Genomic DNA, 23,901 nt, shown 5'->3' on the forward strand with positions numbered 1-23,901 from the left:
CACGCCGGCTTGTGCCCGCCCTCACAGTCGGGCATATTGCGGAATACACCACGCCGCCGTTGACCCTGGCCATTGACCGAGCAACCCAACGTTCCTACCAGCTCCCTCCGCAGGAATGTGTTTTAGATCAGGAAAAGCTTCGTCGAGACTCAAGCCTCATGTTGCAGGAGGGTGCTGCTACACTGCACGTGTTTGGGCGATTTGTTTGGTTTTCCTGTACTTTGCACTGCTACCGTGTGTTTGTTGATTTGTTTGTCGTTGTGATGTTTGGACCCGCACCGACTAGGCATCTATGAAAAAAGAGCTTCATAGCTCATCGGATTCCTCCTGCAGAGTGAATAAAGAATGTGGATTTCTGATTCTAACATTGGGGATTTTTTTGGAAATTTGGCCAAAGCCACCCCTTGAGCCGTGTATGGAACCCACCCTGGGACGACTCCAAGTGACCGTCACGCAGCCCGGCCACTCGCTCATTGTCCGTTCCATGGCAACCGCCCTCACGTCAGATTTGGAACTCTCTTCAAACCCACAGGGGGCAGTCAGTAGGGGCAGTCAGTGGGGGCAGTGAGGCGGGGGCAGTCAGTGGAGGCAGTCAGTGGCGGCAGTCAGGAGGGGGCAGTGAGGAGGGGGCAGTCAGGAGGGGCAGTCAGTGGGGGCAGTCAGTGGGGGCAGTCAGTGGGGGCAGTCAGGAGGGGGAGTCAGTGGGGGCAGTCAGGAGGGGGAGTCAGTGGGGGCAGTCAGAAGGGGGCAGTCAGGAGGGGGCAGTGAGGACGGGCAGTGAGGAGGGGCAGTGAGGAAGGGCAGCTAGTAGGGGCAGCTAGTAGGGGCAGTCAGTGGGGGCAGTCAGTGGGGGCAGTCAGTGGGGGCAGTCAGTGAGGGCAGCGTGGCGGAGGCTGTCGTCCGCGTGTCGAGTGCGTGCGTGTCGCGGTGTGCGATTTCGCACGCCGCGTGCACTCGCATTTGCACAGTTTGCGCTTACAGACCCAAGATTAAAAATACCCACAACAGGACGGGCGCACGGCGAGGCGAGAAGAGCAAATATTGAAGGCAGCCGCCCCGCCTGCTGTCTCACCCCCAAGTGCCCCTCTTACACTTGGGCTGCCCCCCCCCTGCCCCCCCCCTGCCCCCCCTTCCCTCACCACCACCACGACCACCACATTCACCTGTTCCACTGCAATCAAATCACAATGCGGCTCGACAACAACACCCCGTGCGGAATCGCGTCGCATCGAGATTGCGAGCGCACCTCGAGCAGTCGTGCGGAGGCAGCGGGCATGCGCTATCGATGGGGAATTCTAGACCTTGGGGGCAGCAGAGGAGAAAGGGCGACCTCACACTGCGCGAAAGTGGCCTATAGAGACAGCTTTGGTGGCTGCAGCGGAGAGTGCGTGGAGGGGAGTAGAGTGAGATGAGAGGGGAGAGGTAGGAGAGTGCGTGGAGGGGAGTGGAGTGAGATGAGAGTGGAGAGGTAGGAGAGTGCGTGGAGGGGAGTGTAGTTAGATGAGAGGGGAGAGGTAGGAGAGTGCGTGGAGGGGAGTGGAGTGAGATCAGAGTGGAGAGGTAGGAGAGTGCGTGGAGGGGAGTGTAGTGAGATGAGAGGGGAGAGGTAGGAGAGTGCGTGGAGGGGAGTGGAGTGAGATCAGAGTGGAGAGGTAGGAGAGTGCGTGGAGGGGAGTGTAGTGAGATGAGAGGGGAGAGGTAGGAGAGTGCGTGGAGGGGAGTGGAGTGAGATCAGAGGGGAGAGGTAGGAGAGTGCGTGGAGGGAAGTAGAGCGAGATGAGAGGGGAGAGGTAGGAGAGTGTGTGGAGGGGAGTGGAGTGAGATGAGAGGGGAGAGGTAGGAGAGTGCGTGGAGGGGAGTGGAGTGAGATGAGAGGGCAGTGGTGGACAGACGAACAGTCGGACAAACGGTTGCATATAAAGTCGAATGGATGGGGGCGGACAGCCGGACGTATATCCCGGGCAAAATAAAATGTTAGCCTAGTAGCGGCCTTATTAAAACATTACGCGGAATTACGTTGGGAATCCAAACAGACTTAAGCGCGATTAATTGTCCTTGCAGGGCGAGCGTTCCGCACAACACCTGCTGTCTCTTTATTTAGAAGTGGGCCCTATCATCAACAACAATATCCCTCTCACTCGCTCTCGCTCGCTCTCTCTCGCCTCACTGCCAGTGAGCACATGGCATTTATTTGCACGACAGGTGAGAGGGCATCTGAGCAGCCGATATCTCTTCTGCAATGGAGATCATCTCACGGTGTAGGCTCATTAATCAACTGCGTGTCTCTCCGCTGCGCCAATCGTTTGCAGGTCTCTGTCACTCCGCTGCTGGATGAAGGCCTCCGCCAAGCCACGCGGGAGGGAGGCGGGCGGCGAGCGTTTCGGTGTCACTCGCTACCGATGTTGGCCACGGCCGGGGATCGAACTTTGGTGGCCGGGGTTCATAGCGCAGTGCGCAAACCACCGCACCACAGCGCCAAACACCGCACCACTGCTCGCCCCGTATGTGTGTTGTCGTTTGTAGCTGTGCACGACCACTTACCGCACACGCAGCCGGCGTCGCCAAATAATGGGTGAAAGCAAACGTTCGCGGACCGAACTGATTAACAATAAATCCACACACCACAAAATAGAATAATAATAATGGAATAAAATAATACAAATAAAACATAATAGAATAATATAATATTTTTATTATTTTATTACTTCCCTTCTACGTGACTTTACCGAAAGAACCAAGAAGATGAATCCCTGCAGTCACGAAAGCTTTAAATCGAAAAATAATGGAATAACTATCAGCTCATTACGTGCGCAGGTACGTAGGCTGTCATCCAGCAGTGGATTGATGACGGCGTAAGGTGTACGCACGATGAACTTCTTTCGCATCGCACGTGGCCAACCGTACACATCGGTTGGCTACGGGGGAAGGACAACAAACTAAACACGAGAGGCAGTTTCTTGAGAAAAATGTTTTCAACGTCGAATACACAGGGTGGCTCATAGGTCTGGAATCATCGGGGAAAAAATAACGAATTCATATTTTGTTAATTGTTTTTTTACCCTTTTATCTGGCAACAAAACTGACACCTTTTTTTTTACAATGAGTCATGTTTGCATTGACCACAATACCTGCAGTCAAAATGCAAACAAAAAACACAACTCTGATAATGTATGCACTGTCCTTGAAATTGATTGGTCCACACCCGAGACAGCTTTTCTTAGAGCCTAGTCTCACATGGTGTTGGACCAGATGACGCCAAAAGGCGCACAACTCATCTGGTCCAACACCATGTGAAACTAGGCTCTTAAGAAAAGCTGTCTCGGGTGTGGACCAATCAATTTCAAGGACAGTGCATACATTATCAGAGTTTTTTTTATTCCGACTGCAGGTATTGTGGTCAATGCAAACATGACTCCTTGTAAAAAAGGTGTCAGTTTTGTTGCCAGATAAAAGGGTAAAAAAACTATTATCATATTTTGCTACTGGCAAAGGAGGTTGCAATAGTGAATTCACATGTTGTTTGTTTCTGCAGGCCCAATATGTCTCTGAGTAAGGAAGAACGAACCCAGATAATTCTACTCGTAAGGGCATCGGAGTCAGAGGGAGGTCGCTGTTGAATTTAACAGACTGCATCCAGACAGCGAGTCAATAACACAGAGCCGTGATTTTGCTATGATCCCAGACTCATGGGACACCATGCAGATTGTCTAACAACCTTCCCGCTGACATGGTATGGGGTAAGCCTTCATCCAGCAGTGGATCGAGACCAAGGCCTGTGAAGGGTTGGGTCATGTTCTGTCAAGCGCTGCGAGACCTCTGACTAAAACTTGATCTCTATTCGCAGTCGTTTAGTTTGATGCAAATGAAACAAATAAAAACATTAGCATTGAAGCTGACACCACCAACAGCGAACAAACAATGGGAGGAAATCAAACCCAGAGAACGCTGGAACATAAATCCAATCAACAAGGAGAAGCAAAAACGGCGGCCTCCCCACCCACGATCCCCCCCCCCCGCCCCCTCTTCTCGACCCTCGTGCGGCCAATTAATGCATCGGGCGAACGGAAAGACAAACAGCGGTCAGCAGCAGCAAGCAAGCAAGCAGCCACCGCTGACGACAAAGCCGCCAGCGACGATTCGCCCGGATGAGTAAAACGGAAAATACCGAAAAATGTGACGGGCGCAGAGCAAACACGCCCCGAACGCGTGGAGCGTCGCGTTCCGACTAACAGGGCGAGAAACAATAAATACATGAGAATAGGTTTTAACCCTTTCTGGCGAGAGATGTTCAAACGCCAAACAGATGGCGTTTTTGTTGCAAAGAATCAAGTCCGCTTTTTTCTTCTTGGTTCTTTCGGTAAAGTCATCACGTAGAAGGGAAGTAATAAAATAATACAAATAAAACATAATAAAATAATTCTCACGACGTTTCGGCCACAACGCAAGCAGCCGTCCTCAGGTGAAGAGGACGGCTGCTTGCGTTGTGACTTTCCCGAAAGAACCAAGAAGATGAATCCCTGCAGTCACGAAAGCTTTAAATCGAAAAATGAGAATAGGTTTTAACCCTTTCTGGCGAGAGATGTTCAAACGCCAAATAGATGGCTTTTTTGTGCAAAGAATCAAGTCCGCATTGAACCCACGCGGTACTTGTGCTGATCATGTTTGTGTGGTTAATGCGGACTTGATTCTCTGCAAAAATGTTCTATTTGATGGTTGAACATCTTAACACCTATTCTTGGGTGTTTTCGGTAAAGTCACGTAGGTAAAAAAATTAAAATTAATAAAAGTAAAATAAAATAAAAATAAAATAAAAATCACGACGTTTCGGAGGCAACACAAGCTTCCGTCTTCAGGTGGAACAGTCACAGCTATCGTGCTGTGACTGTTCCACCTGAAGACGGAAGCTTGTGTTGCCTCCGAAACGTCGTGATTATTTTTTTTTTACCTATGTAACTTTACCGAAAACACCTAAGAATATGAATCCCTGCAGTCACGAAAGCTTCAAATCTAGAATCGCCAGAAACGGTTAAAACCTATTCTCATTCTTCATACTTTGATACTGGCAAAAAAAAGGTTCCATGATAAATAACATCGATGACAATTATCCACGGACTGCGGTTTTTAGCCGAGCTGCTGCTGGCTGCTGCTGCTGCTGCAAGGGATGGTTTCCTTGCCTCTTCCCTCCTCCCACACGCTGGGTCGGTCATATGGAGGTTGTTTGCTTTGTCCGTACTTTGCCACGCATAACAGGTAAAAGGTCACTATTCTGGCTATACGAGAGAGAGAGACAGAGAAGAAAAAAAAACACGAGTCCGAGTGATTTGCTGCCCAACGGAGCGTTGAGGCATTGGTGCTTATTTACGTATGCTGAACTTCTTACGCACCATACGTAACCAACCGTGCTGTTTAAAACTACACTTTTATTTAATTTTAACCAGGTAAGGTGCACTGAACCATATAGCTCTTTTTCACACCTGGCCATTGCGAATGATAGCTCAACGACAGTGGCTTTACCACGTGGACATTTATTGTAGACAAATACACTTAAACGTGTGACGTTGATTCGAAATTTGGAGAGAAAAACGAGAGGACCCAGAGAAAAATCCACGCGACTACGGGGAGAGAGACACGCAAACTCCTGTATACCATCATCATTAGACCTCCTTTGCCAGTACCAAAATATCATAATAGGGGTTTTCCCCCCTTCTTTTTTGGCAACAAACTTGAAACAAAAAACATACTATGATAATATATTATATATATTATAATATATTATATATATTATCATATATTATATTATCATATATTATCATAGTATGTTTTTTGTTTGCATTTTGACTGCAAGTATTGTGGTTAATGCAGACATGAATCCTTGTAAAAAGGTTTCAGTTTTGTTGCCAGAAAAAAGGGGGAAAACCCTATTATTATCATCATCCTGTATACCAGGCGAGGTAGTTAACATCTCACCACCGTGGTGCTAATTGGAGGGGGAAAGTCTATTCATAGGAAAACCGCTGGTGACTTCCTGACAATGTTGTACCCCTTTTATCGACCCCACCCGAGGAATTATGGGCATGAGTCAACCCACACCCAGGATTTTAATTCGTAAGCGCTTCTAGTGGCTGCAGGGGGTCACACGAACTAATTACACAGCGGTGTAATTGGTGAGCCGACCGGTCCTTGCAAATCCAGATAGTTGCCGGTTTCGACGCCTACTCGCGACATCGAAATTGAAACAACGGTGCAAGTTTCTTAAATCGTTGCATTCGTGAAAAAAAGTTCCACTGGAATCGATTCGTGAACTTTTTGGAACGGGCAAATCGATTTTGAAAACGGTTACTGGCTTACCGGTTATTTTTTTTTTAAACGAGTTAGTTCCCAAACGTAAACAACTAATACATTTGCTGAAAACATCTTCATATGCAGAGGACCGCAGAGCTTGGGAAATGTATTGGCAGCGCCGCCTCGCCGCTCGTCTGTGGTTTTTCTCCCGGCGCCTCCAAGTCATTGTTTCTTGCTCGTCGAGAGCGAACGAATAAGGTGGCGGAACGTTGCACGTTCAAATCGTTACGATTACAGTGCAAGGATTCCTCTACTTATGGACATTCGACTTACGAACATTCGACTTACGAACAAACCCGTCCGTATGTCCAGTTGGCTGTTCGGATCAAGTCGTAAGTTGAACCGCTGTGCAATAGATGGCGGTGGTGGCATCTACACCTGCAGAACGTGAAGAACCGGTGGCATCTACATCTACAGGAGATGATATAACTTTTAAAGCCATTCCCCGTATTTAGTGTACGTGCTGTAACAACACGCTTGGAATCGACGGGAGTAAAGTTGGACTTGCGAACAAATCGACTTACGAACAGACATCTGGACCCTAACTCGTTCGTAAGTAGCGGAGTCCCTGTATCAGCATGAGTCCACACGCATGCGCATCTGCGATCGTGCGTGCGTGCTAGATTTTCAAGCGTCGTGTAACACCTTGCGACGCCTTTGGCTTCTGTCGACGGCTTGACTGCTCAAATCAAACGCCGCTGCTAAACGTTTTTTTTTGCCTTGGGAAGGCCAATAAAGTCGCACGCCTATTTTATTTAGTTTTCACGTGAAGAAATGGACCTTTGTCTCGCATGCAAAATATTTTACGACCACCGTGACACAATTACCCACGATCGTTCACACTCGAGCCAATAAGACATTTCTGTTTCCGATGCTGTAAATGTTTATGCTGCGAGGCTATCTGAACCGGTCCTGGGCCTCCCCTAGGTCGACTCAGCCTCAAACGAGTACTTGGTGTGGTGCGTAAAACTCACCAATGGGGAGACAAAGGCGGCCGGGCGTGGTTGCTGGCTTCGGTGGGGGCGGAGGTGGCCGCTCAAAGCACCCGCGTTATTGATTACGTGGCAAAGTTACAATTGCAAGGCAGATCGCACGTTGATGATGACGACGATGATGACTGGGGCTCAATAACAGAAGGACCTTCAACTCAGCCACTCACTGCAGGGCCTGCTAGGGAAGGGGAGTGCTGTTAGCGAGCACCCGTTAAGGCCGGCACGGAAACACGACGGGGTGGAGTGGTGAACTAATGCGCAAATGTGATGCGGTGCCCTACATAAGCGTACTAGGTAGAGTAGAACCCAGAGGTCGCAACCGGGTACCCGATACCCGTACCCTACCCGATACCCGGCTACCCGTACCCGGACGGGTACGGGTACCCGTAGACCGTGAGTCACTGGTGAGTAACTGTTTGTCACTCATTCCCCAACGTCTTGTCTCTTCTCACAATTCAAGTTCCTAGAATCAACCCACCTGCGCCTGCAACATGGCTTCATCCCAGAGGTCGCAATCAGGTACCCGATACCCGTACCCTACCCATACCCGACCGGGTACGGGTAGGGTACGGGTACGGCCGGGTACGGGTACGGGTACCCGTTTGCGACCCTGGTGCGGCCGGGTACAGGTACGGGTAAGGAATCAAAATCCGTTTGCGACATCTGGTAGAACCCCTCTTGACGACGTTGATTGGTTTTGCTAAACCTGTCGTTAAGTGATTTGGTCGTTAAGAGAATATAGGGAATACACATAAAAGGCTTAATCCGTACCGATAGCAACCAAAGCTCACCTTTGTCACCCGAAAACGTACTTTATAATGTTTAAACAGTGGATATTAATAGATAAAGATACTAACAACATTATAAACACGTAATATTAAAATAAACACGGTTAATAAATGCATTAATTAATATTTACTGTACCTATAACAGCCCCATCATTAACAGGGGAACGGTCGGTAAGCGAACACATTGGACTCTATGGAGCCCCTACACTACTATACACTACACTACTATACACTATACACTACACTATACACTACACTATACACTACACTATACACTACACTATACACTACTATACACTACTACATACTATACACTACACACTACACTATACACTACACTACTATACACTGCACTATACACTACTATACACTACACTATACACTACTACATACTATACACTACACACTACACTATACACTACACTACTATACACTGCACTATACACTACTATACACTACACTATACACTACGCTACTATACACTACACTAAACACTACTATACACTATACTATACACTACACTATACACTACATTATACACTACTATACACTACACTATACACTACTATACACTACACTATACACTACTACACACTACACTATACACTACTATACACTACACTATACACTACACTACTATACACTACACTATACACTACACACTGGGCTCTATGGAGGTCCATAGTTAAGCGATTAGTCGTTAACAGGGGTTCTACCGTATACATTTTAGGCCGAGTCAACCTCGAGGAGGGCAAAACAAATACAAAGTGCCACTGACGATTGGGCATTACGGGCCAGTCAGCCTGCGGCTTCCTGTTGTCCATTGCGACTTTGACAGCGTGATTTTTTGCCTTGCTGCTTGGCGCTCTGGACCTACGGGAACTGTGCTCAGCAAACGCGATCACCAAAATACTCGCAGCGCAGTGCGCTAACCGCTGCGCCACCGCTCCCCCCCCCGCCCCCACTCACCACCACCTTCCCCAACTCTACCCCCCCCCTGGCAATTCCACTTTAAAAAGTAACTGTGCAAAGTGTGCGCGGACGGTTCGTGTGGAACGGTCTCAGAAATAAAAACGTGGCTGCTCTTAAATCTCGAAACACTTTGTGGACAACTTGTCCAATGCATAAATTAATCCATTCGGTCTTAATATAAGCCACGCTACGTGACAGATGTATGTGGGTGGTGGTGGGGGGCACGACGGGTGGTACGGTTCGCAGTGAAACCACTGCAGCCTATGGTGTTGCACCCGATTCAAGAGCCGAATGGCTCACAGGGCTGAACCTAATAAATGAAAGTTGAAACTTGAAATATCATCTGTGATTTTTGTTTGTTTGTTTAAACCATCAGAATCTGTATTTAGACTGGAGGAATCCGATGATCCATGAAGCTCTTTTTCACAGATATTCCAGTGTGGGCGGGTCATCGTAGTACTAGCCAGGCAGGATTAATCTACTGCTGGATGAATGCCTCTCCCCAGGGAGTCGCAATATCTCACGGTCACAATCCATCCATCCAAAAGGCCTAAACAAAATCAGTGAAATATAACAATAGGTTTTCCCCTTTTTTCTGGCAACAGTGAAGATAATATCAACCATCTCAGATTTTCCCATGACATCAACGTCATCATCAATTGTTATAAATAACGACCAAAGAAAAATTATTTCAAGAACAATGCTTGATGAACTCGTACGTATATTGATGTTATGTATGCGCGCTGAACTTCTTTCGCACCGTACGTAGCCAAAGGTGCTAACCGGGGGTGCGGACGTAAGAAGGAAGGCTGCGATGTTGGGCTCAAGTTCAATGCATTCGCGAAGCAGAAAAAACACGTTCACGAAGGTCGCGAAACAACTGGAGGCATCTGTCGCAGGGAAACACAGCCGGTAAACACAGCAGAGTGTGTGAGCACCTCGGACAGTGGCGGACCGGGATGGAAGAGATGAAATTCAGCAACTTAAAATGAAAAGCAACAACAGCCGATGATGTTCAATGCACATCGATCGTCCCTGCATTATTACCGAACGATTGTTTCACAAATGATAATTGTGGGCGAGATCGCCGAGTGAGAAAAATGTAAATGTGTGTCGTATACCCTCATCCACCCGACAGAGCTAAGCAAATAAAAAAAATAAAGCTATCACAGCAGCACTACTGGTGTTGTTGGAGAGGTCCCCACATACACATTTAACATTTAATACTCATTACACACAAAGAGCTCGCCACAAATTAACCACAATACCTTGCTGATCTCGTGAATGAGTATAAACCATCACGCGAACTTGCAGCAGCGGCTTTTGGTTAACCACCGAACAAAGACGGTCACCGCAACGCACGCTTTCAGATGCGCTTCTACGGCCGTCTGGAATGCTCTCTTTCCGATATTCGGAAGCCACTGCAGCTATGCACTTTGATAATCATCTAGATTGAAAACGAATTTCTTTAGAACTGCTTTTTGTGTTTAGTTTGTTGTCCTTCACCTGCACCTCCGATTAGCACGGTTTACGGTTGACTACGTACAGTGTGAAAGAAGTTCAACAAACATAAATAGTCCCGGTCTTTTCCGTTCTCACCTGGCGAAACAAAATAAACGAACGATGGGGGAAGACTTGAGCAAGTTAAAACATTAGCCTAACCCTTCTGGAGCGGTGAAAATAAGCAACCTCCAGGATGCCAATTCAGAGGCCCAAATAAACAAACAATCAAACGAAACGTGTTTCTCGTATAGTTCTTGTTGAAAACATAGACTCGGCTATATCTGTGGCAAAATTTCAGCAATCTAGCCCCCAACTTAGAACATCGTGAGAATTGACACGGGCCAGCCTCGATCGTCCGCGTGTATCCGACACCGTTTATGCAACGGCACCGGTGGTGTTGTTTTTGCACCGCGCGACATTCAATCAAAAGCCGGGAACGTCTGCTGACTCAAAACAACTTTTGGCGTTCTCCATTGGCAACTCCCTTACAAGGCCAGCGATGGGGGAAATTCGACATTCCCATGACAGCCTCTTCCAGAGGACTCTCCGTAGGAAACCCCCACTCTGTCGACTCAACGGTGGACGGTTAATTGAAAAGTGCTTTGGATACTCTCGCACTGCGGGCGCGTTGCAAAAATACACGGCGTGAAACCGGACGCCTATTGTGCGTATTATATTTTCCATCAACGGCAAACGGGGATGGCATCTTAAGAGATAGCTACGCATCTCAAACAGCCAGCCCTCCCCCACTACCACGTTCCTCACCACCACCAGCACCACCACTCCGGCCGGCTGGCTGCAGCCAACTCTGTATATTGAACTTCTTTCGCACCGAACGTAGCCAACCGTGCTACTCGGAGCACCCACAGAGTGAGCGGCACGCAATCGAATGGTTGCAATTGCAAAGGTATTTTGCGGGGTTGGGGGGTGGTGGGGATGACTCAGCCCATCATCCCTTTGGGGTCGATAAAATGAGCACCGTTCGCTGTAGAGAAATCAACAGTAGCTGTGGTATGAGTGTACTATCCCCTGGCAAGGGAATGTGGAATTTCCATCACCGGCTCCACAGGGGCTGTAAACAGCAGCGGGGCACCGAAAAAAACATCGATTTGACTTTTGACCACCGCCACGACCGCCACCATCGCCCCACTGGCCAACGTCCCCCCACACGTCGCAAACAAACCTCAGCGAGGTCCCAGCTTGGTTTGTTTAAAAAAGCGCTCAGCTCAGCAGAGGGGCGCAAGCCAGGAGCCGCATTATTTTAGCAGGTGGTGGTGGCGGCGGCGGCGGCGTTGGTGGCGCGCGCGTGTTTGCGATGTTACGCCTCGTCGCAGAGAAACGAGTGTTGCGTTTCATTAGTCCGCGCGTGATGTATCGAATTGCATACAGTAAAGGCCTTCTCGCTATTCATAGTCGCGGCGCTTATCGCGGACCAGACGGGCGAGGCTTTTGCGCATGCAGGGGGAGCGTTCTATGGCAAGAAAAAGCAGATCGAGCGAGAGAGCGAGACTTAAAATAATATAAAAGTGAAAAAGTCACGCCAACAGTCGCATCTTTGTGACAGGTGCTCGCCAAAGCTCCGGCAAGGAATGTTAAAATTAGGGGCTGCGAAACGGCACTGTTTGGACGTGGAGAAGCCCCTTGGAATTAAGGGTGATAAAACGACAAACGCGCTTTCATTCCTAAGACCACCCAATGTCAGTGGACAAAAAGATCGCAGAGTTTGGATTCTCAGCGGCACCTTTATTAGAGGATCGTTCAAGGTTAACGAAAAAATAGTTAAAATGTTTGGGCTTTTTTTCTTTTCTCAAACGATCACGGAAAGCAGTTCCCACCTTCCGTTCACAGCCCTGAACCAGTGGTGGTAATTCCTCATTCCTCTGGTGGGGGTGAGTCTATCCATAGGGCACAACTGCTATTTTTTACGCACAAAAGTTGTTCAAATGAAGTACATAGAAGTCACATAAAGTAACATTTTTTTCGAAGGTGTTTCTCTGCTATAGACACCACATTCTCAAGATCATAAGATGCTCTGGTTGCACTCCAAATTTGTGTCCGTTACTGAAATGATAATGCGGTCACACGCATACACAGCTACCAGATTCATAGACGCACCTCTCCAACTTTTGCTTTAAAATAACCTGGAGATTAGGGATACGCGTTTGTCCCGTCAGCGATGCAGTGCCCCGGTGCCAAAAGCGTAGAATTCTTTGCGACAAGCACGCGGCCATCTTAGGACATCAGCTTTCACATCCTCTCGTCGTTACGTTCATTTGAAAATCTTTTTCGGGACGCTTATAAAAAAAAAACACACACACACGTACGCTTGTGCACGGCAGACCACGGCATCGTTGAACCGGTTACAGCCCCTTGTAAAGAGAATCGGCTGTGTTCACACTTCCATGCGATACAAACTCCTCCCCCCCACACAGAATGTCACAAGCTGCTGGCCGCCATCATGGAAATTACCCAGAATGCTTTGGCCAGCTGTGACGACGCTGCACATGCGAGTCTCCAGTCGACGGCCGCTACCACTCCACACACAACGGTTCAGTGATCCGTCTCTCTTTCATATACAAACTCAGCGTTGCTTTTTTGTTGTTCCGTTGTACAAGGTTCGATGGTTTGGCTGGAGTGCTCTTGCCAATAATATAGGGCAAACTGGCGGCAGCATTTGTTTGAGAAGCCTGATTCTGCTGATGAGACCCAGGATGTCAACACCAGTCCACACTTTGCTTGCTCGAACAAATACTGCTGGATAATATTGGTGTGGAAAGCCAATAGGTTGATGGACTAAAACACATTTTTTGTATGTATATGGAGAGACAGAACGGAGGCCCGATTCTAAATCTCCATCTTTTATCAACCTCCAATTATAAGTATGGGCAAACGTTAAACAACCCTCATATTGAAAAGGCCAATGAAGATGTACGGTATGAATGAAAGTTGCGGATAATAATTATAATCACAGATAATTACAGGCAATAATCACGACAAACTATACAAGTCTTGGCATAGCGAAGCACACACTCGTCCTTTGCAATGGGAAAAAAAAACGTGTGTATGTAATGAGAATCAAAGTTTAGTATTGAGTGGGAAAAAAAGAAAGCAGATGGACTCGAAATGGTGACGCGAGGAGGCCGTCAAAGGATTTGGTTGTCACCCCGAGCGCGGGTAACTCGATGCATTCTCACACGAAAATATGTTTTCGTTTCTCAAAATGGCGTTCGTGTTCACCCGGCCAATGTCACCGTTCCATGGCATTCCGACGGCGAGGTCCAGTCACAGTTATGGCCACTGACTCTCTCGTCGGGGTTTGTTGTCCGTGCACCCCCCCCCCCCCCAGCCCCACCCCATGTCACACTGCGCCGCCATTACTCGAGCCAATTAGGCATCTTACCCAACGCCGGACGGAACTAAATCATGCTTCGTGTCAACCCTTCCCCACTTGGATGACGTACGTGCGCGCACGTACACGCACGTACGCGTACGTCATCGGTTTGTCTTCCGAATCCGTGCGGCACTGGAGTGAATCGGTGAGTGATCGATCGGGAAAGTGCTAATGAAACACTTGAACACCTTTGTCAACAACACAATGTCCACTGCAAAATAGGTGACGTTTCTCGGGAATGACCGAATCGTCATAGCACATCTGTATATCTACATCAGCTCAAGCCATGGGTAAATGAAAGGACGTTGTAACCGTATACTCTGCATTGTTCAAGCAGTTGTAATAATGATGCAGAGCAAGGAGGCGGCGCACGGATGCGATCCACGCGCCAGCAAGCAGGGTTGGTGGATCACTAAAAGCATTTGGCCAAACGTCCCGGTGCAGGACCGCTCCTGAAAATGAGTCTTGAGACTCAGCGAGGCTTTCGTGGATTATTATGGATAATTAAAGGACGTTACGCACCATGTTCTCCGCACTGCTAAAGCAATTTCAACAACGATACAATATCCACCGGTTGCGTCATTTGGCAAAAAAATTAATAAGAATGTTTTATCTTTGGGAGCATACGGCACGACGGAGGGCCGTCTTCCCGAAGATCATTTTGAACTTGCCCCTTTAAAAACCAGAAGAAGGGGGGGGAAGAGACGTCTTCTAATTCTAAACGATTACGTACAAGGGAAATAATAAAATAATAATAAGAAAACATAATAAAATAAAATAATTATTTTATTATGGTTTATTTGTTATAATTTTATTATTAAATAATAAAATAACAAAAATAACGCATAATAAAATAAAATAATAATTGTATTATGCTCTATTTTTATTATTTTATTATTTCCCTTCTACGTGACTTTACCGAAAGAACCAAGAAGATGAATCCCTGCAGTCACGAAAGCTTTACATCGAAATTTTACATTAAAAGGCTTATCCTGGGCGGTAAAAGTCGCTTCCTGGGTTTGGCGATTTCTTTGAAATAAAAAAGAAAAGGTTACGACCGACAACCGGCTGACGGAGGCCGTACGTGGCCGTGACTCTGCACCGCACTCACCCTGCAGCTGCTCCTGGACATCTCCAGCAGGCGCCAAAGGAACAAACGACTTCACCTTCATCGGCACGGCCCTCTGCTCAGACGCTGGGCAACCTACCTCGCGGTAAATCACAGACGGACAAACATATGCACTTTAATTCATATTCATATGAACTTTAACCAAAATTATTCTTCCCTCTCGTCACCAGAGACAAGGTGACCGTTCGTCCCTCCCCGCCCCCCCCCCCCCCCCCCCGTGCGTTAGAGAACGGCCCACAGAAGCGGATGTCGCAGGACCATTTTCTGAAGAGTTCAGTTTCTTAGCGACCTTTTTATCCACACTCGGGGCGATGCAAATTTCCCACCCACCCTGCAACGAAGAAATGTATATCGCATGGCGGTCGAAACAGCGTTGGCATTTTTTTTTTTACTTTCAGAGAAAAGACGTACTAACTATGTAACAATTTTTCTTTTATCAGGTAAGGCACACTGAACTTCATAGATTTTTCTCAGAAGTGACCTGGCCACAAATGGTAACTCAACTAAGTGGCTTATCATGATGTGGAAAAGGTATATCAGCCAAATACTTTAAACGCATTTTGATTCTAAATGTGGAGGGAAAAACAGGAGGACCCGGGGAAAAATCCACGCGACCATGGGGATTGGGATCGAACCCACGACCTCCTGTATACCAGGCGAGGTAGTTAACATCTCCCAACCGGTGGCGTCTTGTAGCTCTGAGAGCCAATGCTCTAGACAATTACGATTCATCGTTTGTGCATTTTCCCCACACACAGCCTCTCGCGACCGATATTCCGACTGGCATTTTAAGTTGCTTGTTTTTCAACCTCAGCTGTAAAAACGCCCAAAATCACAAGAACGACGCTCCACAGCGGCGTGTGCACGCTCACCGTCTTGCTCCGACCTGGACAGAGCCTCCAGCTTGCGCTGCTTTAACGAGTCGACCACGTCGGCCAGGCAGGTTTTGCGACGTTCCGGAGTTCCAGACACAGCGCCAGCAGCAGCGACAGCGGCCGCGGCAGCGGCGGCGGCGGAGTTCCCATCCTCGGCTCGCTCGTCCGCGACGGCGCCTCCGTCCGCCGGCTCCTCCACGACGGGACCTCTGCCACGCGGCCACCGCTCCTCCGCGACGGGGCCTCCGTCCTCAGGCTCCTCCGCGAGGAGCTCTCTGGCGTGTGGCCACCGCTCCTCCGCGACGGGGCCTCCGTCCGCGTGCTCCTCTACAACTAGAACCCTGCCACGCGGCCACCGCTCCTCTGCAACGGGACCTCTGCCTCCCAGCTCCTCCGCGAGGAGGCCTCCTCCCGCAACGGTGCGCCACCTCTCCTCCGCGACAGGGCTCGGCAGCCCGCAACCGTCTTTCTCTTCCGCCCTGGGGTTCCTGACGGAGCGGAGGCGCGGCGACAGAGGAAGAGCAGGAGGAGGAAGAGGAGGACTCCTTCTCTTGGCCTCGGAGGCTGAGTAGGCGCCCTCCTCCTCCTCCGAAGAAGAATCGGCGTGGAACACTCGCTTGCGCGGATCACCGCCTCCTCCGTTGCTCCCGCCGCCGCTGGCACCGCCAGCGTCGAACGGCGTGGGCTGGTCGGAGCCGTTCTCCGCCGACGGAACCTCCACCACGGGGCCTCTGCCGTCCGGGGACCAGCGGCCGACCAGCAGGTGCTGCATCTTGAGCTCCACGTCCCCGCACGACCGTGGCTCCGCGGCAGAGCTCCACCGTGGGGCTCGCTCCGCGTCCAGGCCTCCGCGAGGGGAACCGCGTTTCGCCTGCGCGCGTCAGAGGCGTGAAAGTAAATCACCACGGCAACGTCGATTATTTACCCGTTTCAATGCCACCATCGTCGAAGTCGTCATTACGATGAACAGCAGAAAACATCTATCCACTGCTGGATGAAGGCCCCCCGCAAGCTGATGCGATTTCTCAATGTCACGCGATGCGAAAATCCATCTCGGCTACTGCACACGAGCCAATTTCATCGCTCCATCTCTGTAGTAGAGCCTGGCTGCAGGAGGCTCCGTCTCCCGTGTAATAACTAGGCCAGAGTGGAGGACGAAGACTTTGGCACGGTATGGAAAAGGAAGAGAAAAAGGAAGGAGAGATGTCGAGAGAGAGAGAGGGAGGGAGGAAGAGCGAGGGGATGATGGAGAGCAAGGATAGAAGGCAGTTGGCAAATCCCTTGCGTGTGGGAGCACGTGGTTTCTCCCCCCGGAAGTGTCCTCACCTCCGCGGTGGGGCTGCCGCGAGTTTCCTCCGTGGTGCGCGCGTGTCCGGGGCTCCACTCCATCAGCGTGTCCCGCTCCGCCGTGGGGACCGGGTCCTCTCGCGGAGGTGGCGACGCTGGCACAACCCGGCTGTTTCCCACGCCGCCGCCCTGGTGAACGGGGCACATGGGTTTGGGTTTGAATTTTTTTCTTTCTCGACGCGGTTGAGATGAGAGCCGCGACGGTCAGTCGGTCAACTCGACTAACCCTATTCCCGTTCTGATGACGTACATATGTACGTCATCGGAATGAATCTGGAAGAACAAGTCAAATAACTTTATCAGTACCAAGGCTCCCACGAGGCCATGTAGGAGGCCGTGTGGCACAGTCTGACGCCATCTATCATGGAGTGCAGTCGTGTTGCTACGGGTTCTCTGCGGTGAGTACAATGTCTTTAAAACCAATGGCGCTACAACTCTCTAAATAAAAAGAACGTCGAGCACGCTTGCGCATTTAAAGATGCAGCGGTGAACGGGACACCCCACCCTGCAACTTGCAGGGTGCGATGTCACGGTAGTGGCGATAAGAGAGTGACCAGGAGGTGACCAACTGCCCGGTGAGTGAGCGAGCGAGCGACTGGAGTGAATCGATGAGTGACCGATCGTGAATCGCCCCAACTCGCGGCTTTACCCCGAGTTCCATGGAGTGCAGGAGGTAGGAGCTGGACAATCCACGCGAGATATGACAGCAGCAGGACTCAAGCTCTGGCCCAACGTGCGCTTCGTATGTGAATGGATGTTGAACCGGTGCATGCGGTCGTTCGTGTGCGATAGAGTCAAACCATCCGATCAACGCATCGTGGCTCGCTGAAAACAACGCGTGTGTGCAACATCGCAACATCGCCCCCCCCCCCAACTCTCAAACTACCGCAGGCTACCTCCATACTCGTCTCTGACAACGTATGTACGTTTGAACTTCTTTCGCACCACACGCAGCCAGCCGTGCTAAAATCGGTGGTGCGGGAAACAACAGCAGTCGTAACTGTTTGGAGGCGAGTTAATTACGTGGTGGAATACTCTGGCCCCTTAAAGATTACAGCCGCCCTCCCTCCCCCCCACCACCACATCCTGCCGCCCGAAAATGAGACACGTGAAGAGTCCGATGACACCAATAACGTCATCAAACCCCCCCCCCCCCCCGCCGCGTCACCTCCCATCCAGCGGCACAAGAGGTGGACACTTGTGTTCTGTTTTTCAAATATTTCCGCGCTATCGGGCAAATGGAACCATTAGTCGGTCGAGGAGTCAATGACTTGAGTAGTCGGATGACAGCCCAGCTCTCGAAGATGCAAATGACACACTGAAGGGGCGATCGGTGCAATGATTCAGGGTTGCGATTGATAGCACCTCTAGCAGAGGTCGCAAACGGGTTTTGATTCCTTACCCGTACCCGTACCCGGCCGCACCAGGGTTGCAAATGGGTACCCGTACCCGTACCCGGCCGGGTACGGGTAGCCGGGTATCGGGTAAGGTACAGGTATCGGGTACCCGGTTGCGACCTCTGACCTCTAGTGGCTGCAGGAGCGGCGTGAAAGCGTTCCATAGAACGTCCACGGAATGGAAAACGAGGTTCCTTCTTCGTGCGATCTGAAGCCTGCATGGCCAGCTCAAGAATAAGCATGAGTCGACGCATTAAGTCGACAATTAGATGCATCAGTCCGTTCGCACAAATGTCTCTCGTCGTTTAAGCACACCGCGTGAATTTTCCTGCGGGTCCTAAGCTGCGCGTTATGAGCTTAAAGATTTGTGAATGAGATTTAAAGAGAGAGAGAAAAAAAAAGGCTTTGAAATCGCAGACAGTTTCTCCGTCGCATTTCTCAGAGGTCAAAAGCCAAAGTGATTTCCTGCTCAAACATGAGCGCCGAGGCACTTGGCGCTCATCTCCCGCGCACAGCCCCAAGCTCGACCGACCGCGTCTGGTTTCGGATTGACGACGTCCGTGGTCGGCAAGATGCCGGCGTGGGGTTTGTGTTCAGGGCGACATGAACACACCGTACTGGTGGGGGGTCACCGTGGGAAAGGTGCTCACCCTCTCCCACCCAAGATCGCCGGCGTAACAGAGTGGCACAACGCGGACGTCCAGAATCAACACCTCATTCAAACATCGCATTAGATCGCGATTCCTCCTCCTCCTCGAAAGCACTGGTGGAACCATCAACAGCATCAGAAAATTCATCGGAGGCTGATGCTGTGTGTTGAACTTCTTTCGCACAGTACGTAGCCAGCCGTGCCAATAGGAGGTGCGGCGGGGGGCAAGGACAACAAACTGAACACAAAAAAACAGTTGTAAAGAAATGAGTTTTAAATCTAGATTTCAAAGCGCATAGCTCCAGTGGCTTCCTAATATCGGAAGGAAGCGCGTTCCAGACGGCCGCAGAAGTGTATCTGAAAGTGCGCGATGCAGTGACCATCTGTAAGGAGATGCTGCACATCACCTTCATAAAAACATAAAAATTAAGTCATAGTCGTGCGATTGTGGCCATGCAAACCTAAACCGTGGACCAAATAGTCAACCCGTAGAGACCCATGAACATCCACGGAGACATACAGAGACACACAGACACCCATGAAGATACACAGAGGTACAAAGGGACACACAGAGACCCAAAAAAATACATTAAAGATTTGCCACACGAGTGAAATTGTGGCGAGGCAACACAAACTCAGGACCCACAGAGTGGCCTGCGCTCCTTCGATGGAGGAGGAACGCTGTCATGAAGCCCTCTCGCCTTGGCTAGCAAACCTCTACATTTGCATTCATCTCTTGAACATATTGCCACGCGCAGGAATAGAATAGCCCGGAGCTAACTTGACGGATATTCCACATTCCTACGGGGGGGGGGGGGGGTTGGCGAGCCTATCCATAGGCCAACCACTGTTGACCTCCACACAGAGTGGTGGATATTTTATCGACCCTGGAGGGATGATGTGCCGAGACAACCCCCCACCCCTGCCCGACCAGGATTCAATACTCACAGGGCCACCTGGTCGGTTACATTTGTACGCTCACGCATGTCTGTGCTTATTCTTAGGTTTTTTCGGTAAAGTCACGTAGGTAAAAAAATTAAAATTAATAAAAGTAAAATACAAATAAAATAAAAATAACGACGTTTCGGAGGCAACACAAGCTTCCGTCTTCAGGTGGAACCGTCACAGCACGATAGCTGTATCATTTTAATTTTTTTTACCTACGTGACTTTACCGAAAAAACCTAAGAATATGAATGCTTGCAGTCACGAAAGCTTCAAATCTAGAATGTCTGTGCATATGTATGAGTGTGTATATACATGTACAAAGACAAAGATCCCCCCGTATAGCCTTTAACAGACTTGGGGCAAGTGCTGTTCGCGAGCACCTACGAAGGCCGGCACGGCGTACAATGGAGTGCATGGCCAGAAACACCCCAGGCCGCCTTTGTCTCTTCTTTGCTCATGTTATACACACATCGCACTGGGTACTCTTTTAAGGCCGAGTTGACCTAGGGAAGGGTGGACCCTATAACGTTTGAGGTTATATTCGTCACGGTCGTGATCGGGAATCGAACTTGCGTCGCCAGGTTCGCAGCGCAGCGGCGCTAACCACTGTCCCACCACTCCCCACATCCTTAACACGCTGTTAGGGCAAGTGCTGTTAGCGAGCACCTATGAAGGCCGGAACGGTACACGAGGGGGTGGGTGGCCAACACGACGCCCGAACGCCTTTGTCTTCCCAGTAGCAATATTTACACACTGCACCAGGTACTAATTTGAGGCTGAGTCGACTTAGGAGAGGCCCAGAACCGGTTCAGATGATCGTCACACTGGCGTTGCTGGGTTCGTAGCGAAGCGCCCTAACCGCTACACCACCGCTCCCCACATACACACACACACGTGTAAACACATAGCGTGCATAAACAGAAACACACAAAGCACACTGTCGCGTTAAAGCGAGTCGCGGGGTGTTGCTCTCGAAGAGCATCACGGCACGCACAGAGTCTCCCTGTAGCAACTTGGCAGCCAAGTGAAATAAGTGCAAGAGAGCGCAAAAAAAGAATTACTTAAAATAATACGCGTAGTAATAATGAAATAACACACAAAAATTACCCGAAATTATTATTTTTTTTCTGGAAAAATCAACGCAGCGCGTGTCAGAGGGCCGACTGTGAAAGACTCAATCAGTGGCGTTTCTCCGCTTTATTTCATTTTTTCCCCCCCCTACTTTTTTTTTCCACGGACCGTTAAAACAAAGGCCTCTCTCTCTTTTTTTGAGAGAGAGGTGGTGGTGGCTTGGGGTGCTGGGAGCACAGGGAGGGGAGGGCAGGGGTGGGGGAGGAGGGGGGCGGGCGGGCGGGCGAGAGAGGGCACAGGGGAGGAGATGGGAGGGTAGGAGAGGGGAGGGGTAGGGGCAGGGTGGGGGAGGAGAGGGCAGGGTGGAGAAAGGGGGCAGCTGGAGAGGGGAGGGGTGGGGGCGTATGGGAGGGGTCGTGGAGGGAAGGACAGAGGAGGGGAAGGGGCAGGCCGGGGAGGGCAGGGGAGGGAGCAGTGTCAAGGGCAGCAGTGGAGAGAGGGTGGCGGTGGGACGGAGTCACGGTGGGCGGGTCAGGGAGCGGTGGCGCAGCGGTTAGCGCGCTGAGCTATGAACCCGGCGGCCCGAGTTCGATTCCCGCTCACGGCCACCAATGCCCAGTGACGATTATCTGAATAGGTCCTGGGCCTCCCGCTAGGTCGACTCAGCCTCAAATGAGTACCTGGAAGCGGTGTGCAGTAAACATCGCCACAAGGGAGACAAAGGTGGCCGGGGCGTGTGGTGCTGGCTACCCCATCCTCGTAGGTGCTGCCGCTCGCTAACAGCACTTGCCCCAACAGTCTGTTGAGGCTATACGGGGGATCTTTGTCTTTGGTGGGTGGTGGTAGCTTATCCCGCCGCAAGGGCCAATGGGGTGGGGGGGGGGCAAATTTTGGGTGAGCGGCGTGGCGAGCAAATTAATTTTTTTAGTTCTTTAAAATTACGCCACGAAAATAGAAACGCTGTGGCTGTCGCCTGATGATGCTGGTTGTAATTACCGGCGAAACGCCGAACTCGAATTGTAAATGTTGTGGATTTACTCTCCAACACAACCGGTTAGTGCTGAATAGGTAACTAATTGGCATGTATTATACGTGACAAACCTTACTAATTGGCTGCGTCTAGGTGGTGGTGGGTTTAACGATAAATTTATATTTATGCGATCTAACCCCTAAAAACCTCGATTATTGATAGAGTAAAAACTGCTTTTTTAAGGCAAAAGGGGCATCCCTGCAATTGCTTGCTTTGGCAATAAAAGGTTTTGTTTTTGTTTAAGTCGGATGAGACCCCACCACACTGAGACGCAGTATCCCTACAGCTTCCAGACATCTCGTACAGCCATGTCAGTCCGGCGAGACAAAACGCTTTTAACTCGGAAAAGGTTAAAGGAGCAGCCCCGCAAGTGCCCCGTTCGTGCCGCTGCTGGTGAAAGGGGCTTCACTCGGGGGAGCCGTAGAGACAGGGAGATGGCTCCTCTCGGGGGTTTTATACTTGGTCGACAATTCCACACCGGCCAGATGCCTTGGAGGAGGTCGGAGTACCCATACTTTTCTTCTTGGTTCTTTCGGTAAAGTCACGTAGAATGGAAATAATAAAATAATAAAAATTAAACATAATAAAATAATTCTCACGACGAATAAAATAATAAAAATCAAACATTTCATTATGTTTTATTTTTATTATTTTATTATTTCCCTTCTACGTGACTTTACCGAAAGAACCAAGAAGATGAATCCCTGCAGTCACGAAAGCTTTAAATCGAAATTTACCCATACTTTATCCCACCGCACGCAGCACCCGCCCGATCGCCGTGCTGCTGAGGGGAGGGGGAGAAAATACGAACGAAAGAAAACAAAATTGGGGAGGAAGCAAAATAAGAACGAAGGAAGATAATTAGGGGGGGGGGGGTTTGGAAGGAAAATAAGAACGACTGAAGAAAGATAATTGGGGGAGGGGAAGGAAACTTATAACGAAATAAGAAAGATAACTGGGGAGGGGGATGTAAGGAAAGTAATAACAAAAGAAGATAATTGAGCGGGGGGGGAAGGAAATTTAGAACGAAAGATAATTGGGGGGGGGGGGGGGTGAAGGAAAATTAGAACGAAAAAGAAAGTAATTTTAATGGCAACAAGTTGGCGACGTGAGACGCGGTCACGGCTGAAAAGTTCGCGACGCTTTCAAAACAAAAGGAAAACCGCGGGGCAATTGACAATTGACAATTGAAGCGAGTTGCTACACGTCTCGTGGGCGTTGTGTGTGCGTGAAATATAAAACAACGTCTCTCCTTGCCAAGTCAGAGATAAAGTCGGGAGTAGGTGAGCGGGTGAGCGGGTGGGTGGGGGGTTGAAGAATCTGGTAGGCGCGTGCGTAGCAGTGCGTCTCACCAGATTTTGCACAAGGCTCAGCTCACCGGGACGAGTGAGCGAGCAGAATCGACGATTATGATCATAATAATTGGCGCCGCCGTTCAACGTTTGTGACAATTTAATTTGAGTTTTGC

At 49.7% G+C, this 23,901-nt stretch overlaps 1 protein-coding gene across 3 annotated transcripts in view; it reads right to left on the reverse strand.

Moving 5' to 3' along the window:
• The window catches only part of LOC144728040 (uncharacterized), a 147,518-nt gene that overhangs the window by 29,852 nt on the left and 93,765 nt on the right, over positions 1-23,901 (reverse strand). For all 3 annotated transcript variants that reach the window (XM_078607260.1, XM_078607261.1, XM_078607262.1), the window contains 3 exons: positions 17,319-17,468; positions 15,990-16,863; positions 15,100-15,192 (listed from right to left, as the gene is read on the reverse strand). In XM_078607260.1, the coding sequence (XP_078463386.1) occupies positions 15,100-15,192; positions 15,990-16,863; positions 17,319-17,468 (1,117 nt within the window). The remainder of the gene's footprint in view (positions 1-15,099; positions 15,193-15,989; positions 16,864-17,318; positions 17,469-23,901) is intronic.

This window comes from Lampetra planeri, chromosome 27 (genome assembly GCF_965212315.1).
Source record: "Lampetra planeri chromosome 27, kcLamPlan1.2.h2, whole genome shotgun sequence".
In the NCBI taxonomy this organism is placed as follows: domain Eukaryota; kingdom Metazoa; phylum Chordata; class Hyperoartia; order Petromyzontiformes; family Petromyzontidae; genus Lampetra; species Lampetra planeri.